The sequence below is a fragment of the Pyrus communis genome, chromosome 17, assembly GCF_963583255.1.
Source record: "Pyrus communis chromosome 17, drPyrComm1.1, whole genome shotgun sequence".
In the NCBI taxonomy this organism is placed as follows: Eukaryota; Viridiplantae; Streptophyta; class Magnoliopsida; order Rosales; family Rosaceae; genus Pyrus; species Pyrus communis.
In genome coordinates this window covers 11,306,116-11,323,461 of record NC_084819.1, presented here as the reverse complement: position 1 = coordinate 11,323,461, position 17,346 = coordinate 11,306,116, and the positions used below count along the sequence as shown (strand labels likewise).

Genomic DNA, 17,346 nt, shown 5'->3' with positions numbered 1-17,346 from the left:
TATTTTTTATTCTTATATTAAATTTTCACTAATTTTTACAAAATGACTCTTAATTTTATTTGCACAACCTTATTCTTCTTATACTAATTTTTGTAGTAAATAAAGTCGAATGTGTAGGAAAAGAAAATGATGCATGATTACTAATTAGGCAAAGTAATGTTACGGACAACTGCTTGGTAAAAAAAATAAGAATAATATTAAATTAACTTTGAATTACAAGAATCAAAACACATAATTTGATAAAGAGTAAAGATGTCAATACTTGGCGGAAGAATCTTATAGCACGTTACTAACCATATCAGTATCATGGTCATTGATTACATCTTTCTTCCACTTGATCATTATTAAAAATATCTTAACATTAAACCGTTTCTTGATTGTTATGAACCTTTGTACGTCTACGAATTTTCTTTGATACATAATTCACAAAAGAATAGTAATTACACTATTAAATTAAACTCTTATACACAAAAGAAATACTTTAACTTACAAACACCTTAACAAATATAATATTGTGTGTGTGTTGGTGAGAATCGAACTTAAACTCTCACTTACAAATGAAGAGGAATACCATTAAACCGTAGTACTAAGTAGCAAATATGTAGTAGTTAAGTGTACTTGAATAGAATCAAAAAATCATTTTCTTCTACTTATATTCCTTTGCTTAAGACAATTGAACCTAAAATGTCCAAACGGAAAATTATTTTTCTTGCCCTTATTCTTTGTGAACTATTTAGAGTTACCTTTTTATTATTCTTTTGTGGCTTATTACTTTATGAACCTTCAGCTAGCTGAAGACTACCCTCTCTGTTAATCTTGTCATTTTCCTTCATTTGGTTTCAATCTGACTTCCTTTATAGCCAACATGGAGGGTAATTTGTTTATGGTTAACTCTTTTCTGGGCATAAGTCAAAGTGGTTTGTACATGATCCCAAAATTCTAGCAAACTATTTACAAGTATAGAACTTGCATTTTGTCTAGAATAGGATGACCAGCATAGCCGTGAATATGTCGCCTCTTGAATATGGGAGCATCAATCGTAAAACCCTCCTCGTTTTTGAAAGATGATAGATATTGAAGGGGGAATTGGATTCCCTCATCTTAACTATTCATCGTGTATCGTGCAGTTAGAAATCATTTGACTTTTTTTTATTTAAAATTAAACACAAATAGTATCTGACAAAAACTGGTCGCACGATATATGATGAATGGTTAGGATGTGAGGGTTCCTAAAATCTCCACAAAGTGGATCCAGAGAGGATCCCCTTCCATTTAAAAGGATCTCTCATTTTTTTTAATGGGGATTAGTTGTGGGTCTCACATCACATCGAATTTCAACGATCTGAACCGTATATTTTTCAAGTTGCACCTCATACACCATCTTTGCGAAATATTAGCCAAATCAGAAATATTTGAGACTTCTAATTGAGTTCAAAAAAATTGACGAACACTTTGTTCTACAAGAAACAATGTAATTTCATCGTGATAATTAAATAAGCAAATGGTTTCGGATTGAATTGAATTTTTGCAAGGATGATCTATGAATTGAGACTTATAAAATAGACTATTTGGATTGTTGAAATTCGATACGGTGTAAGTCCTACAACAATACCCTTTTATTTTTTCTTCCAAAAAATGAGAATCCTTTCCCTTAAAAAAAACAATGAAATCAACTATTTGTATATAATATATGAATTAGTAAAAGTCTGACAATATAATAATGGTCCCACTAAAAAATTGCTCGAAACGGGGGTATGTTGACGAATACGCAGATGGACTCTTCTTTACTTGCACTAATGATCTTTTCACAAATCTGGTCAACACCAATATAGTTACAGCTAAAGTAGACGTGATTCTAAATTTTTAGTCTAAGATTATTAAAAAATAAATTTAAAATAAATTTTTTTTTAAAGTAATTTAAAAACTTTTTTGCAGACTATTTTAATTTAGTTTTGTGAAAATATTAACTAAAAAATATTTAGATTATGATAAATATTAAAAAAATTACTAAATCAACATCATGAAACTTGTGGAACGCTATGAAAAATATGAAACACATAAAAGATTTTTTTTTTTTTATTTACTTTAGTTATCGGATTCAAATTTGGACTGTTAGATTTTTTTTTTTTACCGTTGGATTGGATCATATTATGCCACATCCCGGACCCGATTTCACTCCGTTGTAGCACGATATTATCAGCTTTGGGCCCCGACCACGTCCTCACGGTTTTGTTTCTGGGAACTCACATGAGAACTTCCCAGTGAGTCACCCATCCTGTGAATGCTCTCGCCCGAACTAGCTCAACTTCGAAGTTCCGATGGAACCCGAAGTCAGTGAGTTATCAAAAGGTCTCGTGCTATAGGAGGTGGGCATGTACATATAAGGCACATCACCCCCTTTATGTTGGCCGATGTGGGATGTTACATATTAGATCTTAGCCGTTGGATTCAATGAATTTATAAAAGTTTTGGGTTAAAACTCATATTTGCCCCAAGGGTTGGAGTAAGTTGAATTTAGAACCTAAAATTTGAGTTTTACTCTAAGGGTTGAAGTAGATCTTACAGTTTAGGTATTTATTTACTTATTTTTAATAGAATTTCAATGGTAACAAAAAAAAAAAAAGAGAATATTGTTTGTTAGGGGTATTTTAGGATTATTATATTATTTTTTCTTCAACAAACGATATTATCTATACTAAGGGAATGAGGTAGGTTTAGCCTCATATTGAGTTAGTTGGTTCAAATTCGCCCTTGGCGAGAATCAAACCTAAGATCTCTCATTTACAATTGAAGAGCAATACTACTAGTCCATGGTATTAAATGACATACTTTAATTATTATATGTTGGAAAATACATTGAGAGATTAGAATGAGAACAAAAAATTTAGGACACCTTGGAGAATAATTTTTTTAAATGTTTTAACTATTAGATCTTAATTTTATATTTTTAAATAAAAATTTAACATTAAAACACTGGATATATCTAGGCCTATCACAGGGCCCATGCAATAAGTAAAACAACGTTAATCCGGCCTGAGCAAAGTATACACAAGACGCTCCCATTATCCTTCCCCCACACATAAACTCCCTTTTTTATTTTGTCCAAAAAAAAAAAAAAAATCCCCTTTTTATTTATTTAATTATTATAATTCCAAATTTGAACCGCCACTTCTTCGCTGTTCAAATATTTCATTTCATTTTACTTTCTCCACAGAACGACCTGCGCTTTTTCCATCACTGCAGCAACCCCGATCCAATCCGATTCGATTTCGCTGGAGCTCCAAAATGGACAAGTCTGAGTCGACGAACAAGAGGACCGATGCCGGCCAATCGAGGCGTCTTAGCCTTATCGACGTCTCGGCCGAGGACGATTCGCTCCTCAATTCCTTTGCCGGAGACAACATGTTTTCAATTTCAGGTCCTTTCAATTTTACGATTTATTTGGAATTTTTTCAATTTTTTTTCGGATTTATAGGTAATTGGAGCTTTTTCTAGAAGCATTTTGATCTAGTTCGCGCAATGCTCGGAATGGTTGAAATTGAACTGATTTCTTCTTGTTTGAAAGTATATGATTTTTGGGTGTATTTTGTTCTTTTCGTTCATTCGATACCTGATTAAGTTGGTATCGGTATTGTTATCGAAAAGGGGAAGGTGGGAAATTGTTTTTGCGCAGTATTAAATCAGAAAGTGAAAGCTTAAGTTTGTGTGGTGGAAGCATGAAAAATTGATTTTCTCACAAGTCTTGAATTTGTAATGCTGTATAAGTATGTAATGCAAAGGCTGTGCCTGGAGCAATGAGAGGAAAAGAAAAGTACCCTTTGCGATTTCATAATTTCTGGATTGCTGTTATTGTTACTGAACGCTTTTCAATTATTTCTGTGGTTGGTGTCACATTTAATATAATCTTTCGTAATGTGGTATGCAGAAGACCAGGAAAGCAGAATTTTTCAGTTGTTTGAGGGTATGGCCGGTAACAAACTAGAGGACGTGCCTGAAAATTTTGAGCTAACCCAGCGAGTAACTGAACCTTCTGAGTCATTGGAACCTGAAATGACAAAGCAAAGTGGGAAGTATAATCTTCGCAAAAGTTTAGCTTGGGATAGTGCTTTTTTCACCAGTGCAGGTACACTTGTGTGCAGATTTGATATTCAGAAGTTTTTAGGTCAATGTGATTTAGGTTGTTTCTGTCATGCGCATTCCAATTAATAGCGGGGATACACATTTTGTGAATTCAGGTGTTCTGGATCCCGAGGAGCTGTCTTGCATGATTGAAGGAGATAAGACTGGGAAAAAGATGTTACCTGGAATTCAAGAGGAAGTTCACAGATCCACTGATTCAATCTCCACATTAGAAAGTGATACTTTGACACTAGAAAGTATTGAGGCTAATTTGTTTGAAGATGTGAGAGCTTCAATCCAGAAATCAAGTAAAGCATCCAAAGCAGTGAATGAAAGTATGAAAGATGGTTCGGGAGTAACAGAAACCAACAATAGCAGTTGTAAGTATACTTCTGTTTGTACCATACTTCACCAATCCCGAAACCTACCTACCGATACTGATCATGTGTGACAAAGATTTGGACCAAACGGTGATCTCTTGTTTAATCGGACACCCTCATAAATTTGTGAATTAGCCTGGTTTATAAGGTCGTAAATTTGTGCTTGATGGAGAGGATTGGAAGCAGAAATGGAATTTAGTGCCACAATTTTTACTTGTTTCTTCCTCTTTGTCTCTTTTCTTGATACAATCTAACTGTAGAAATAAATTGGAAGTTGATGGGATAGAGGGAATTTAACCAATTCTTTTCTTTGGCATCTCTCTCTCTCTCTCTCTCTCTCTAGAGAAGTAAAGGTGGTGTTGTTATATAACATATATTCCTCTGTTGAGGAACTCTGGAATTATTTTGAAACCTTTGTGGTGCCACTGCCTTCACACTTCTCATACCAGCCTATTTTCTTAGAAGACTTATTTTCCATACTAACCAGGCCCTTTCATTTTTCAGCTTCGAAGGGTGTAGATGTTGTTTCTCAAAATAAGGTATGCCAAGTTAATGCGTGAAAGCTTCAGTTTCCTTGATACGATCATAAGAATATCTGAGATAATGTGTTGAGTTTCAGGCGATGCCTAGACTTGCTTCTAAGAAGCCAACTGTTAGTGTGCAAAAACCAGGGAAAGTGAAAAAGCCATCCACATGTCCAGTAGTATCCCAGGTATGTAAAACAAAATATACTCTCGATGGCGTGTTTACATGTCCAGATATCAATGCTAATTATGCTATACCATGCACATGACTCACTAATCATGCAAGCAGTTAGATCTGGAACATATACTACTGGGAAATCAATCTATTCGTAATATTATAACGACGATTTAACCAACTTATCAAGCTTTAATTGTATTTGAATTCAACGTTACAGAGAACATATTTCTTCTTTATGCTGATTTAGTCATTTAAACAATTATTAAAAATAGATCTGATAATGATATTTTTAATTGACACATCACTTATATTCTCTAAATGAAGTCTGTTTCCGCACGTGGAGACGCAACCTCCCTTTTGAAGCAAACAAAGCTATTAGGGAAGCCTAGTCCTAGCCCAACACCTTTAACCAAGAGGGCTTCTCTGGGTAGCAATCTTATCCAAATGGAAAAGGATAACGTTAAAAGCACAACTGGTAACAAGACCTTCCATTTGATTATATTTCTTCATTTTTTCCCTTGAAGGTAGAAGTGTTTACACTTGTGATATAAAATAATCATTTATCCTAGTTTGATCACTGCAGGTAGAGGGGCTCCATTGCCAAAAATACCAGAAACTCAGAGAGAAGGAGCTTCTTCCTCAATTGATAATTCTGGCAGTACTTCTAACAACATTGGTCCCTTCAACTCCAAAAGAAAAACTGATTCCAGGACTGCTAATCCACCTTCCTCTGGTTTTACCTGCAAAACACCACCACGAATTGAGCCAGGAAATAAAAGTCAATCTGGAAAATCTCATCTGTCAACTAACAAGGTGCCTGGGACAAAGCTGCTTACTATCACATCCCCTGCTTGCTCATGGTCCTCAGAGTCATCATCATCATCATCAATTTCAACTTTAAACAAAACGTCATACAGTCCAAGAGTTAGCCTTGACACAGGATCTTCCAAAAGCAGCTCCGTAGAAGGTGATGTACCAGAGATTTTGGATTTGGAGAACCATGCCTATGATCAAAGCTCAACTGGAGATGAAACTCAGGTGACTGGGGTGCATCGTCGTTGTGATGTGAAAGCATCAACTGAAAATAGTGCACTTCCTCCAGCTTCAAAACCTTCCGGATTACGATTGCCATCACCCAAAATTGGCTTCTTTGATGGGGTTCGTTTTTCCTTGCTTCTTTTGATCCTTGTGTTCTAGATGGGAAATTATTATCTCCAGTCACTCCCTAAGTTGAATAAGATAAACTATACTGTTACTGAAAGGCCTAGGCTAAATAACTTGAAAGTAGCATTTTTGTGAATGTGATGAAAAACATGTTAGCAAAATCACCTTGTTACTTTTCTTTTGTTTTCTCTTTTAAATAACCATCTGGTGTTGTACTTTATGTAGGCAAAGTCAGCGGTGTCTTCCCCAAAGGGAAGTATGCAGCCTCATCCTGTCATACGTAGTGGCTTGCCTAAAAGTGGGGCACGAAATGTTAGCCTGAGCACGGGACAAAACAAGGGAAAGGTGGGAAAGCTTCAAGCTGTTAGAAATGTATCTAAATTGGGGAATAAGACCCCTGATGCTCAAAAAACCTCCTTTAACACGAAACCTAATTCTCTAGTACCACTCCAGCAAGCATCCAGTGCTGCAAAGAAGGTGTTTAGTCCTTCAAGGAACAGCATATCTCCTACAGTTCCAAGTAAAGGGCGTCATAAATCTGGCAGAGAAAATCACTTGAAGGGTGAGAAAGTTGGAACTGAAGGACTTGGTATTGACATTAATGAGCGAGAAAACTGTGTTGTGGAGTTGAAGGACAGCTCTGCTTTCTCGAAAGATAAAGTGAGCCCACAATCGAAGGTTCATTCCCATGGGAAGGCTGCGAAAGTCACTCCTATTGATGGTGGGTCCCCTACTATCTTTGATACAAGTTCCACTTTTGATGCTGACAATATAACCCTTTCTGATAAAATGGGTGATGCAACATACGAACCAAGTGATTTCAAGCAGACAGAAAGATCCCATCTCGAAGATCAGGTTGGTGGCTTGAGCAAACAAGTTGATGCCATGAACAAAAACAGAGACTTAGTAAATGCTGGTTGGTGATTCTCTCTCGTCAACTCAATTTCATTAGTGAAGATAATGCTGGTGCTGCTAGAACTGTGATTCAGATGATGTTTATTGATTGTGCCAAAATGGAGTAAGTCCTTGAATTAAGGCCGGAAAAGACTAGCATTTTCTTGTCACGAACCTTTGCAACGCATGTGGGTTTGTCGATGATTCAAGAGGATCAATTGTGCTGAAGGGAGAACAAGCCGAAATTAGGGCAGTAGCGTAGAAGCTGGTCTTGTTACATAGGATTGTTGTGTAGGACTTTGCATTGTAAATTGTTTCTTTGGTGCATATATCAAGAAGAACGCACTTCAGTTGCCAATTAAACGGTTTTTCGTGTACTCTTATTCGATATTATTAAGTCATATTTATAGTGTGTTTGTTTTGTTGTGGACGTTCTTTTTTGTTCCCGTTTGGCAAACTATGAATTGAAGTCAACTGGGCGGATCCACAATACGAGCTACTATGCAATTTTGTGGACGCTCTTTTCGTGTACTCGGTCTCAGACAGAGACTCGTCAAAATTACCAAGAGAATATCAGAATTTTGACACAAGGAACTCGAGTTTTGTAATGAAGATGAAAAACCTCAGATAAGTAGCAGATCAACAGCTACAAGATTTGAGGCCAAGCAAAACCTACAGTTCACGCGAAATCTAATGAAACGATACATTTGCCATGGCGGAACAGAAGAGTGAGCATAATTCCCCAAAGGAACAATTGGAATGTCCCAAAGTTTCAATTAATTAATCAGTCCTCAAAAAACTTTGATCCTAATTAATATTAATATTAACAAGATCAAAAGTTTGGGTCCTAATGAAATAACACTAATTAAGAAATTTGAATCTAATTCCATCCCAATTGGTCATAATTGAACCAATAAGGTAACTTAAAAAAAGAGAAAAATTTAATCATTTCCAAATTAAACACGTGGTTAAAATGAGTAATGACTTAGCCCATTCCCCCCACTCTGTCTAATTACTATAGTTTGTTAAAAAATAAAATTGAGTAACGGCTAATTCCTAGGAGTCAGGACTCTCTATATCTTGGGACTGAGTGTTTCTGTTTCTTACTCTCCAAGCAACTACTTAACCCTAAACCAAAACCCTCACTCACTGCCCCCTCTATATCTATAAATATTTCACTCATATATCTATCTATCCATCACTCTTGCTCTCTTGCTTTTGTCCGATCAAAACGCAAAGGCAAACATTAACAGACAGATCAAGAAACGGGGTTTCCATCTCTCTCTCTCTCTCTCTCTCTCTCTCTCTCTCTCTCTCTCTCTCCGGTGTTAATGGACAATCATTCCCTTGTGCCGTGCGGTTTCCACTTCAAACCCACCGATCAAGAACTCATCCATCGCTTCCTCCGCGACTTTCTGATGAACAGAGAGCCACTACTGCTGCCGCCATACAACACCCTCATACACGAGTGCAATCTCTTTGGCAACAGATCCGAACCCTCCGAGATATGGGAAGCCTATGAAGGAGGGGCTCAGCGCACCGATCAAGCCTTGTATTTCTTCTCCGAACTCAAGAAATTAAACCCCATGGGTTCCCACATTGATCGAAAGATTGGAAGCGGAGGTACTTGGAATATTGGCAAGGCAGTTGCCACATGGGTTAATGGGACCGACGGAAACCCTTCGCCCATTGGACTAAAGAGAACCTTCTGCTACAAGAATGAAGGCTCGGAGGACAACGGCAGATGGTTACTTGACGAATACAGTCTTTTCGCCAGTCCTAGAAAGAACTACAGGGATTCTAGGTATGATTTTGATTATGTGCTTTGTCGGCTGAGGAAGGATGGATCACCTGGCATTAACAAGAGAAAGTGTTCGACTTCAGAGGATCAAGCGACGAGTTCAAAGAAGAAGTGCGCTGACGAAAAGATTGAAAAAGATGATGATCACGAGGGATCAAAACAAATTGTGAATGCGATCAATGCTGTTGAGGAGGAAGGACCACAAGGCACTTCTTGTCTAACTAATGATCTTGTGGCTTTTGATCATGATCAGATCAATGAGTTTACGGTCGGTTATGATGTTGCTGCTTATGATTATGATATTGATCCGAAAGTTGCCGAAAAAATGACCATCAACGTTGCCAAATTAGAAGAACCAGAAGAACTATTGGGTCAAGAATTCCAAGAAGTGCCTCTGCCAACTGCTTCTGGGGTCGTCGTTGCTGATGGAGAGCAAACTTTGAATTCAAGTATGTTAGAGGAGTTAATTAAAGAAACCCAAGAACTGCCTTTGCCCGCATGTAGAATCGCTTAAGATGGAGCGGTAGAAGAGAAAGCTTGGGATCCAAGTTTAGTAGAGGAATATTGGCTTGCAGAAACCCAAGAACAGGAACCTCAGAATCCAAGTTTAGTACAAGCATTTTACCGCCAGGATCGTTGCTGATAGAGGAGTAGGAGAAGCTTATCATCCAAGTAACTTTGACAATGTGGTCGACCAATCAATATTCGGCACTGGCACTAGTTACTTGAATCTGTTTTTTAAGTAAATTTACTCTTGATTTGTTAATTTGTCGACCAAATAATGGAGATCAAGCCATCAAAGCAGGGCGGTAGTGCAAGTAGCAGGTGGTAAAGGAAAAATAAGATTTTTAATTTCAGTCAAAACTGTAAAATATATGGTGCATAAGAAACAAATTTCACTTTCCATTAGGCGAAGGCGCAGGCGAGGCATTTATTGGATAGTCCTGTCTAGGTTAAAGCCTTAAGGCATGGGTCCTATAATTTTTATTTCATATATAAAATATAATAATTTGAACAAATATTCCTTGTCATTCAAAAGTACACAAGTCATAAACAATTTTAAATCACAAAAAAAAAAAAAAAAAAAAAAAAAAAAAAAACCAAAACGAAATCATTCATCCAAATATGGTCCACATACTTTGAAAAAAAAAAAAAATTGTAACAAACATATTCTTTCTCTCATTAATATCCACTCATTTTACAACATTAATATGATCCACATACATCTCCCACCCACTTTCTTTCCCTCGGTACACTCTCTCTCCCACTTTCCCTCTTCTCTCTCTCTCTCTCGCTCGTTAATATCTATTAATTTGCAACATTAATATGGTTCACATACATCCCCCACCCACTCTCTTTCTCTAGGTACACTCTCTCACTTTCCCTCTTCCCTAAGGCGCACCTCGACCACATCTAGACGAGCTTTCACCTTCTTCCACTCGGTAGAGGCGTTTTCACCCCTGCCCCACCTCCAAAGTCGCCTAGGCGCGCCTCATGGCGCATTTTTGAAATCATTGCTGTCAATTCACACAAAAACTGATACAGTAATGATGCCTCTGCCACGGAGGAAGCGTGAACAATGTGTATGCAAGCTTCATCTTGCTGATAAGTTCTCCAAGGGATTCAAAGCTTGCAGCAGCCTGCCTAACTGCCTCTGGTACAGTTGTAAGGTCTCGATTTGTCTTATCACTGGCTCAATCAATCTTCTGCTTGTCTGCCGGATCCAATTTCCCATCAACCTTCTCATCCTTGACGATGTTCCTCAGGTTGCAAGTGTAGTTCTCGAGCGAGTTCTTGGCATCCAACTTGTTCTTATCCTCCTCATTTTCAGCTCTCTACCTCTCTGCCTCCAGCACAATCTCTCAATCTCTTCCTTTCTAAGCCTGCCCCTGTCATTGGTGGTCTTGCTCTTCACAAAAGAAACCGCAAACCTCTCAGTCTTCTTCGTTCAGAAGAGATGCAATTGAAAATCTAGGAGGAAACTAATCCCTAGCATAAGAGAAGAGATACAACTGAATCAGGAGATCGAATTTCACTACCCCGAAGGTGCCCATGATTGCCGTTTATTTGCAACATTCTTCCGCAGCTAGTTCCAAAACATGAACGAGAAACATATGTCCTACCGAACTGCCCTGCAATTGTGCAATCTCCGTGCAAATTACGATCATATCAAGCCATATCCAACATAAGAAATACCATTTTCGGTTGGCGTTTAAATTTGATGCCAAGAGTGAGGCATTGTGTGTAATAGTTTGATCTTACTAACAAGTCCTCCAAGATTCAAACTGCAAGTTCGAAATCAAGTCAATATAAATACTTCAGTCATTTGGTCCCAATCAAACAAATACTTAATGGGACCAAATATTCATGCATTGAGAAGACAAATATATTTACAAAAGAATTTGAATGGGAAATTAACACACTTTTTCTCGTCTGCCTGCACACTCATGTTTAATTTTGTTCGTTATTTATGTTTAATTTATTTAATCCAACATCTAGATATAAAAAAAAAAAAAGTAAATAAAAAGAGAAAAAAAGATGTGTGTTTATCATTTCTCATTTAATATTCAATTTAGCTTTAGTATAACTCCACTTTCAATCCAAGAATTAAAATACCTCCAAATATTTTGTGTTTAATTTGCTTTTAGTAGACGGCATAATAATTTATGCATGCTAGGGTCTTTTGATATCCATGATTAGTGAGAACATATTTCATGCTACGGTCTTTTGTTACCCATGATTGCTGAGAGAAGCATATGCTTTTATCGTTGAGGTTAGAATTCTCAATTACGTTTTATTATATTTATTGGAGAAGGTTGCTTAAAGCTGACCCTCAAAATATTCTTCTATTGTTATCCATTTCATCATCTTTTTTTTTTAATTTTCGTTACAAACGATATTCTTACTCTAACTCTAAGCTACACTAAGGAGAGGAGACATAAAGGGTTTAAACCCGAGACCAAGTGATTTGAAGAGGAATGTCCTATCCACCAGGGTAATCCACCACTTGCTTTCTTCATCTTTCTAACTTGAAACATAGATGCAAAACTTGAAACGACACAAAGCATACCCGGGATTTTATGTGACAAGGCGGAAGATTTAGCGCAAAGGCGAGCAGATGCATGTACATTTTGAACCTTTAGTCCGGAAAAGGGACAGTGTCCGGTTTGAATCCGGAAGGTCCGTTCGTTACAAGGGACTGGATGCATTAGGTCAATATTAAGATAATGCAACCCTGAATGGTAATGAAATACGAACTGCATTGTGCTTTTATTAACATAGATGGAAAGACTCAAAGTAAAATACAACATTAATCAAGTCTAATCCATAGCGATACATCAGGTGAGATAGGACTTTTAAAATGTTCGCCAGTTTCCACATACCTATACAGTCTGCAAACATCGGTCTTTACCTCCATACGAAACTTGGATACCCTCCAAAATACCTGTCAAGATTACAACAGAACATACTGAATCCAACAAAAAAATAATGAGCAATGATAAGCAACTTGTCCCATAATTCCGACTAGTTTTGGCCCTTCTTCCATAAGACGCCGATCTTCTTTAACATATTCCCGTTTTTCTTCTTCGGCGAGTCATCATTCATGTCTTCTGAATAAGGTGAACTCAAGGGATTGTAGTTGTTGCAATCAAGAGAACCTGTTCTCTCGACAAGTTTCCCATTGTTTCCAGTTGAAAGCATGGCAGCAGCTGCCTCAGCGGCCTTCCTCCACTGATCCGCCTGCACTTTTAACTTCCTTAACTCAGCTTCCATTTCAGAATTTGCAGCCTGTGCTGCATCCAGCTGCTCAGTCACCCGTGCGGCTCTCCTGGTACTTTTATCTGCTTCCTCTGTCACATAGCCAAGTTTCATCAAAGCCTCTCGCTCTGCAGCCCTTGCAGCTTCTGCCGAAACAACAGCATCATCATTAACTTTATTCCTCTCCGTTTCCTTGCTTTTAAGTTCCATCTTGAGCATTTCATTCTCCTCAGCTATATTCTGCAATTCTGTCTCCTTATCCAACAAACTCGCCTTCAACTCTACCATTACAGTCTCCGACTTCTTTAGCTCCAGTGCAATTATGGATTCATTTTTAGTTATATTTTTCTCAATTTTCACGGCAACCCCATCATTTTTCTCCGATGTACTCTCTAATTCAGTTTCCTTATCCATTAGCTGTGCTCTCAAGTCTTCAATATGATCCTTTGCTTTCTTCATTTCTGCTGCCAGCTCAGCTTCCCTCTCCGACGCTTCAGATTTCGCAGCATCAAGTTTCTCGTACACATTCCTAATCTGTAATGTGCTCTGTATGTATTCTTCCTGGTACCTGACCTCAGCCACATCCAATGCAGATCTCAATTGACCCACTTCGGATTTCAAAGAATTCAGTTCTGCTTGTAACTGTCTTCTTTCTTCATTTTCTTCACCTTCCTTAACAAGTTTTACATTGTCTGCAGAGTTTACCAAATGATTTCCGTTCCTATTAATCAGTTCTGCTTGAAGTTTGCTCACAAGACCCTCCAGTGATTTAACTCGACCATTGGATTGCTCCAACTCCAATGGTAGGGAGTTGTAAGACTCCATGGCTTTCATCCCATTCAATTTGAGCATTTCTATGGTTGCATTTGCGGCTTCCAATTGCATATGAGTGCTTTGTATAACTTCTAGGGCCTGGGATTCAGATTCTTTGCATTCATTGAGCTCAGTCTTCAATTTCTCAACCAGAGATAAAGTTTCGGAAAGTTCCATTCTCAAGGTCTGGATCTCACCATATGCTGACTCTGCATGCCTGTTTTGGGCGTCTTCAGACTGAGCCACCCTTTCGAGCTGTCCCTTTAGATTCTGAATTTCATTCATAGCAGAAGCCAGGGCAGTAGAATCCATAGCACGCTGCTTTTGGACAGCGTCGAGTTCAGACTCCCATGCTCTATCCCGATCCTGAGACAGTAAACGAAGTTCTTGAAGACGAGCATCTTCAGAAGTAGAAAGTTCCAAAAGTTGCTGTTGGGATTCTTCAAGCTTCGCAGACATGGCTAATATCTGGTTCTTCGCTTCTTCAGCCTCCTGCTGGGATTGCCTCTTCAGTGACTCAGTTGAGTTCAACTGGTCCTTTGTCTTCTTCAGATCCTCTTGGAGTTGAGCAAGTTGTGTTTCCAATTCTGAAACTCTTTTCGGTTGCTTTTTCTGAAGCTCAAAACAAGAGAAAGGGGCAGTAAACTAATTAAAAACTACGATATTTTCATATCAAAGGGTAGACGATCAATACACTTGAACAGTGTTGGATGCATTAGCTATTCCAAGTATGATAAGAAGCAACACTAGAGAACCTTCCATAATTCACAAAGCTATAAGTTCTCAAAAAGAATACCTCAGGTACTGGGCTTTGTGGTGACCTGCGCTCAATGACTTTTGGACTTCTGTTTTTCGGAGTCCTCTTTGCCATATTTGGAGAAGATATCGAATCAGGCTCTGATCCAGGTGTCTTGGTGGTTCGAGGTGTTACTGGAGATCTCCTTTGAGGCACTTCCAAAGAGCCAGTTCTGCTATCGATTAGGAAAGGCATTTAAATATTAGAAGACATGCATCAAATACTAAAAATAAAGATAAATTGCACAAATTGATGCATCGAGAACACGAAACACAAAAAAAGATAGATTCAACTTATAGATGCAAATACAATTTTGCTTCAAGTGGATTCACCCATAACCGGACTGATTAAGCATAAGTCACCCAAGCATTGCGCAAGCTGCTTCTTAGATATATACTAGAAAATGACGAAGAAATTCCATAGCAGTCTAACTCCAACAAGGATCTTTCAGATACAGTGCGAGAATAATTTAGGCAGAAAAGGGGAAAAAAAATGGGTTCTTACAATATAACACGAATTCTGATGATACTGGCACATAGCACAAATTCCGCATGGACAAATACAAATAAGATATGTATCACTCTAAAGACTATCCTGTTTTGTTTTCTTACCTTATTGTGTCGCCGTTACTTTTACAGCCAATGTTTCAAAATACTTGCAAAAAAGGACACAAGATTCGAAGACTAATAGTGATTATTAGCACACTACAACATTAAGCAAACAAATGTTAATGTTCTTATAAAAGACGCAAATAGATGTTGATCTTACTTTGCTTTTGGTGTCTGCATCTTTGACATCTATTTGTTATAACCGCTGATTGTGTTGTCCTAATTCGATCTCCCTTTCAAATCCCCTGACCCACAACACCTGAAGTAGTTCAGAGAAACAATCATTGGCTGAGAGAGAAACATCAACGAGAATATCATACATATATATATGCAAACAAAAAACACAAGAAAAATGGCTCACAAAAGATGGCCACCTTAGATCCGTTTTTCTACAAAACCTAACAAACAAACAAACACCTGCCTTCAAAGAAATCCCACTAAAACTAACACCACTACTACCAACCAATCCCACAAAATAGTCAATAGATATATGTGTGTGTGTGTGTGTATATATATGTAATAAAGAAAGCTGCAGCTGCAAGATTCATTGGGTATCATTAAGCAAGCTATGCCACAACCTTTTCAATTGCCCTTCTCCTTTGCCCACCTTTATACTATGTTCCAAACAAATGATTTAAGACACAAGGGGCCAGCAAGAGTTAGCCACGTCTGATTGCCGCTTGTTAATTTTTACTTTGCATCAATGCCAAATTGCCAATGATTAAAGGAGGGTCTTTGTGTTAATAGCTGATTAACTGTAGGCATACTGGACCCAGCAGAGCACAGATGAACCCCATTTCTGTTTGTTTGATGAATAACCCAATATTTCTTGATTAACTTTTTCTGCAAATTAAAAACTAGGACATAATATCCTTAAAAAGCAGCAATGCAAGCAAATGAAATTACAAGTGTTCTTAAATTACAGTAAATTACAGAACGAATATATTAATGAAACCCATAGATTGACGAAACAATGGATTCGAACAACAGATCTACAGAAAATTAAACATGAATAACTTAAAGAGAGAATCTTGGAACAGAGCTTCACGGTTAGCAAAATGGGAAAAAAGGAATGTTCTGGACCAAAAAATTTTAAAAGAGAAAAAATTAATGAAAAGGAGGAAGCTTTAGCTCTTCTTCTCCAGTAACTCTTCAAAAACCAGAGATTGCATTTGAAACCAGAGCTTGCAAGGTAAGAGACTTTAAGCTAAAATACCACAAACCCACATTTTCATTCAGAACCACAAGTTCCCAAACATTTAAATTAAACCAAAAAACAAATATAACGTAATAACAAACTAAAAGCAACAGAACCCATAAATTCACTGTCTAAAACAAGCTCTTTAAACCCAGAAAAGTTAACACATTTTCAATAAAAAGGCAACTAAACCCAGAAATTCATAGGCTAAAACAAGCTCTTGAAACCCAGAAAAGGAAACACATTTTCAACAGAAGGGAAAAAATAAGAGTAAAATCAAGTTGAAAGGATAGTATAAAAATGGGAAAAGTTTTGCAAAGAAAACCATGACACAAAAATATAATTTGAATCCCTCGCCCCCGTAGTTTAGATTAAATTAGAATATCGCTCAAATAATTAAAAAACATGACATTTGGTCTTACCAGAAAGATCTCTGCCTCTTACTGGGGTGGCTAATATTACCAGAAAGATCTCTGCCTCTTACTGGGGTGGCTAATATTGCAAAAGGTTGGATGGTACTAATTAGCAGATGTTGGCTTTGAAAATGGCAGAAAACCCTAGAGCTTGCTTGGTAGCTGCTTCTGGGTGTCCATTTCCCAAGTGAGTGACACTCTTTTACTCCATTTCTTTGTATTTGTCAGTGGAGGGAGGGAAGTGAGCAGCAGAACAAAGCAATGCCTGACGCGCCTATAAATTCACACGCTCCAATCACATGGGTAGTAGGTCTTACCTTATGTGATTGCTACAGCTACCCAAATAGTTTTGGTTTGGGGTGAAGAGCAAAGCTTAATTCAAGTTCCAACATCCAAAAAATGGGGTGGATTAGTGATTATATATAGTGTACTCTCCCGTCTTAAGGTAATCCCAATAATTTGTTTCCATTAGGCCCTCTATGCATAATTTGTTGTCCTCTCAATTCCCTTATTAAACTAATTTCTTTGGCTATAAAACAAATCTTAGGTATCCTCCGTGATATACGTAACTAATCTTGTTTGATAAATACGATAATGATGATCATTTATGTGTGCATGCATAATCGTGAGTCACACATTGGTGTGAGTCGTACGTTAGACCTTCCACAATTGTTTTGGTGAGTTTAATTTCAAAATAAA

The 17,346-nt window shown here is 37.6% G+C and overlaps 4 protein-coding genes across 7 annotated transcripts; 3 read left to right on the top strand and 1 right to left on the bottom strand.

Annotated features, from left to right (window-relative positions):
• The first annotated feature begins 3,193 nt into the window (after nt 1-3,193).
• LOC137722001 (uncharacterized) lies at nt 3,194-5,448 on the top strand. The gene is made up of 6 exons (XM_068461010.1): nt 3,194-3,418; nt 3,926-4,123; nt 4,236-4,499; nt 5,004-5,038; nt 5,119-5,211; nt 5,419-5,448. Exons 1-6 carry the CDS (start codon nt 3,286-3,288, stop codon nt 5,446-5,448), a joined length of 753 nt encoding a protein of 250 aa, XP_068317111.1. The 5' UTR covers nt 3,194-3,285.
• Nucleotides 5,449-5,529: 81 nt separating this feature from the next.
• On the top strand, nt 5,530-7,665 carry LOC137723813 (uncharacterized). The gene is made up of 3 exons (XM_068463001.1): nt 5,530-5,676; nt 5,785-6,359; nt 6,591-7,665. Exons 1-3 carry the CDS (start codon nt 5,646-5,648, stop codon nt 7,287-7,289), a joined length of 1,305 nt encoding a protein of 434 aa, XP_068319102.1. The 5' UTR covers nt 5,530-5,645; the 3' UTR covers nt 7,290-7,665.
• Nucleotides 7,666-8,590: 925 nt separating this feature from the next.
• On the top strand, nt 8,591-9,574 carry LOC137722000 (NAC domain-containing protein 104-like). The gene has a single exon (XM_068461009.1). It carries the CDS (start codon nt 8,591-8,593, stop codon nt 9,572-9,574), a length of 984 nt encoding a protein of 327 aa, XP_068317110.1.
• A 2,729-nt stretch (nt 9,575-12,303) lies between these two features.
• On the bottom strand, nt 12,304-16,847 carry LOC137723375 (interactor of constitutive active ROPs 2, chloroplastic-like). Of its 4 annotated transcripts, none has more exons than XM_068462562.1 (4): nt 16,657-16,847; nt 15,197-15,295; nt 14,429-14,603; nt 12,304-14,244 (listed from the first exon to the last, which is right to left on the bottom strand). In XM_068462562.1, exons 2-4 carry the CDS (start codon nt 15,223-15,225, stop codon nt 12,586-12,588), a joined length of 1,863 nt encoding a protein of 620 aa, XP_068318663.1. In that variant the 5' UTR covers nt 15,226-15,295; nt 16,657-16,847; the 3' UTR covers nt 12,304-12,585. The 4 variants fall into 4 exon arrangements, with proteins under 4 accessions (XP_068318663.1, XP_068318666.1, XP_068318664.1 ...); XM_068462565.1 differs by having other exon boundaries at nt 14,429-14,600; XM_068462563.1 differs by having other exon boundaries at nt 16,697-16,845.
• Between the last annotated feature and the right edge of the window lie 499 nt (nt 16,848-17,346).

Excerpts from the sequence above, each read along its gene's own strand:
- LOC137723813 (XM_068463001.1), top strand. The coding sequence starts at position 5,646 with ATGGAAAAGGATAACGTTAAAAGCACAACTG. Across the intron at positions 5,677-5,784 it reads TAACGTTAAAAGCACAACTG|GTAGAGGGGCTCCATTGCCA; the intron begins GTAACAAGACCT and ends TGATCACTGCAG. Across the intron at positions 6,360-6,590 it reads AAATTGGCTTCTTTGATGGG|GCAAAGTCAGCGGTGTCTTC; the intron begins GTTCGTTTTTCC and ends TACTTTATGTAG.
- LOC137723375 (XM_068462562.1), bottom strand. The coding sequence starts at position 15,225 with ATGTCAAAGATGCAGACACCAAAAGCAAA. Across the intron at positions 14,604-15,196 it reads ATGCAGACACCAAAAGCAAA|CAGAACTGGCTCTTTGGAAG; the intron begins GTAAGATCAACA and ends CCTAATCGATAG. Across the intron at positions 14,245-14,428 it reads CACAAAGCCCAGTACCTGAG|AAAAAGCAACCGAAAAGAGT; the intron begins GTATTCTTTTTG and ends TTTGAGCTTCAG.
- LOC137722000 (XM_068461009.1), top strand. The coding sequence starts at position 8,591 with ATGGACAATCATTCCCTTGTGCCGTGCGGTTTCCACTTCAAACCCACC.
- LOC137722001 (XM_068461010.1), top strand. The coding sequence starts at position 3,286 with ATGGACAAGTCTGAGTCGACGAACAAGAGGACCGATGCCGGCCAATCG. Across the intron at positions 4,500-5,003 it reads AGAAACCAACAATAGCAGTT|CTTCGAAGGGTGTAGATGTT; the intron begins GTAAGTATACTT and ends TTCATTTTTCAG. Across the intron at positions 5,212-5,418 it reads CATGTCCAGTAGTATCCCAG|AGAACATATTTCTTCTTTAT; the intron begins GTATGTAAAACA and ends TCAACGTTACAG.